The sequence below is a fragment of the Eufriesea mexicana genome, unplaced genomic scaffold (assembly GCF_001483705.2).
Source record: "Eufriesea mexicana isolate 0111107269 unplaced genomic scaffold, ASM148370v2 scaffold2128, whole genome shotgun sequence".
Taxonomy (NCBI): Eukaryota; Metazoa; Arthropoda; class Insecta; order Hymenoptera; family Apidae; genus Eufriesea; species Eufriesea mexicana.
In genome coordinates, this window is record NW_016910197.1 from 69,790 (window position 1) to 72,585 (window position 2,796).

Consider the following 2,796-nt stretch of genomic DNA (forward strand, 5'->3'; position numbering starts at 1 on the left):
TTTCACGATGAAACTGTCAAACGTGGTGCAATTATAAAATAAATGAAAACACAGTTACAGCAGTCACAGTTAGTAATTACAGAATAGAGATCAATAGTAGATTTGAGGCTCTAATTATGTTGTCATTTGTTATTTTCTTGGGGAAGGATTAGTCTAGGAAAATTGGCAGCAATGTTCACGAAACGTCGATATAAAAGAAAATTTGGTAAAATGCGAGATATTGAATATCGTCGTCGTAATTACTGTCATTATAAATAAGATATACTGTCAAATAAATAACTACAAAAATCATTATAAATTTTATGACATCGAAACTCGACTCGACGTGCATGCCAGGGTGAGAGGAATCGAGGAACCAACGTGTTGTGGAAAATATTTATTTTTCTTACATCGAAGAAGTAAAAGAAAAGCAGAAAGACACAAGACTGAAATAAAACTGAAGAGAGTAGACGTGAAATTCATTAATTTCGAGATTAAGTACGAGTTGACTTTAAATAGTGAAGAATAGAGTATCGTCTAACTTGAATTTACACTTTCAGCAACCCACTAGCACGCGTCACCATTGGCAACCCTCTTGATCTCCGTAGGATAATATGGATTCTCCCTTGGCTCGATTTTCAGGAAGAACCCGTTCTTCATTGTCAGATTAAACGATCCCTTGTGCAGTTCCGTCGGGATCGTAGTCTTGGACCCGACTTTGAGGTTACACGTGGCGAGTATATGGCAGAGCAACACCTTCATCTCTAGCAACGCGAACCGATTACCAATGCACATCCTTGGCCCCACGCCAAACGGCATGAACGCGCCCGAATTCACGATCTTCTTCTCATCCTCTATGAACCTTTCAGGATCGAATTTCTCGGGTTTCTCGTAGTATTTAGGATCCATTTGGATAGGTACAATAGGGACCCAGACGTTCATTCCAGGATTTATGGTGAAAGGTTTACCACCAGGCAAAGCGGGTGGCAACTCGAAACTCTTGACACACAACCTGTCCAGCATCGCGGCGATAGGATAGATTCTCATGACTTCGTTGATCACAGCGTCCAGGTATTTCATGTTCCGTAGCACATCGTAGGGCAACTGTCCATTGTTCTCCATCAAAGCATCATCGATTCCTTGCTGCAGCTTGGCCTGGCAATCGGGATGCACGGCCAACAGGTGTGTCACGAAACACAATTGCGAAACCACGCTGTCAAACCCACCGAAGAAGAAACTGAAAGAGTGGTAGGCCATGCTCTCCGCTGACATACCTTTGCCAGATTCCTTCTCGTCATTGATATCGATAAACATCTGAAGCACGTCCGACCGATGCGGCTTATACTTTCGCCTCGCTTCAATCTCGTCCAACGCTAACTCGGCGAAGAATTTCTCTACATACCCTTCCAACATCTTCAGACGAAAGAGCCTGGCTAGCCAGGGCATGTTCCTGTTTATCAACATGATCACAGTCTTCTTATAAGACGTGAACATTGTACCTATCCTGCCGTACACGTAGAAGACGTTCTTCGGCTCCTTGATGCTGTCAACCGTGACACCGTACACGCACTTGGCGATCACGTCGTTGGTGTACTTGCACAGCAAGGCCTTCATGTCCGTTTCACGCTCGCTTTCCGGCAACTTCGATACGTAATTGCTGAACCTTACCGCGCAATGAGACATCAGCTGGAACATGTTCTTGATCTTGCTGGAGGTGAAAGCGGGTGACAGCATGTTCCTGTGCTCCTTCCATTCCTCGCCTGTCATGGAGAACAGCATATTGGCGAGCATGGGGTCTAGGTCTTTGTACATGAAGGTACGATGGTCAGAGAAGTGGTCGAAATTCTTCGTAGTGATGGACTTGATCAGGTCCAGGTCACGGATCATTATTATTGGCGTTTGGAACTCGTAGATGCCGACGTACTTTGCTTCAGTGTTTATGAAGTACACATCTTGCAGCAGATCGTACAAGCTGCTTCGCTTCAAGAACATCGAGCCCATGTTGCCAAACAATGGCGCCGGTGGAATATGCAGGATCCCATGATCCTTGAAAAAGCTGAGCTTTCTGGTGCTGTAGTAATATAGGGCGATAAGTACAGCTGTCAAAGACAAAGCGATGGATAGGTAATCCATCTTAACGGTGTCAACTTATTGCTGGCGCATTCAGTACTGTCACGATGTTCACTCTCTTCGTTTACTTAGAAGACTGAACGCCGGGCGATGATTTCCGCATGGAATGTTCTTTATACACAGGAACGGCTCAATAATATCCAATACCCTGGTCTCCCTCCACGCTTATCTTGTGTGACAGCTAAATTATATCAGACAGATAACTCTGTTATCCAATCCGGCTATATTCACGCGATGAAATGAATTGCTACAGAATTGATATGACCAAAATTTATCAGATGATTAATAGAGGATGTGACAAATTGGAACAGCACTTCAAATTAGTTTCCTAAGCTGTGTGTAACGTTTGCAGTAATAAGAGAGAGGAAAGCAAGAGGAAAGTTATTTCTTCGTGTGGGTGTTAGATATTGTACAGGAAAAACTCCTAACCAAATATTGTGTGTAGAAGCGTGAGTGTGTGCGTGTGTGGATGAGCAGTGCGTGAGCTGAAGCGTGAATCATCGTGTTTTAGTATATAAAGAATTGAAGCAGAGCCAAACACGCGTGTACTGTAAGGAATATTGAAACCAATAAAAATCGAACAATATTTTGTATTATTCAGTATGTAACCTAACCTAACCTAAAACCTTATCTTATCCAAAGTTAATTTAAATTTAAATTGTTACATATTTAGTTCGTGATATTAAT

At 42.8% G+C, this 2,796-nt stretch overlaps 1 protein-coding gene across 1 annotated transcript; it reads right to left on the bottom strand.

The window, feature by feature from the left end:
- Positions 1–361: 361 nt before the first annotated feature.
- On the bottom strand, positions 362–2,230 carry LOC108549654 (cytochrome P450 9e2). The gene has a single exon (XM_017903150.1). It carries the CDS (start codon positions 2,110–2,112, stop codon positions 547–549), a length of 1,566 nt encoding a protein of 521 aa, XP_017758639.1. The 5' UTR covers positions 2,113–2,230; the 3' UTR covers positions 362–546.
- Positions 2,231–2,796: the final 566 nt, after the last annotated feature.

Excerpts from the sequence above, each read along its gene's own strand:
- LOC108549654 (XM_017903150.1), bottom strand. The coding sequence starts at position 2,112 with ATGGATTACCTATCCATCGCTTTGTCTTTGACAGCTGTACTTATCGCC.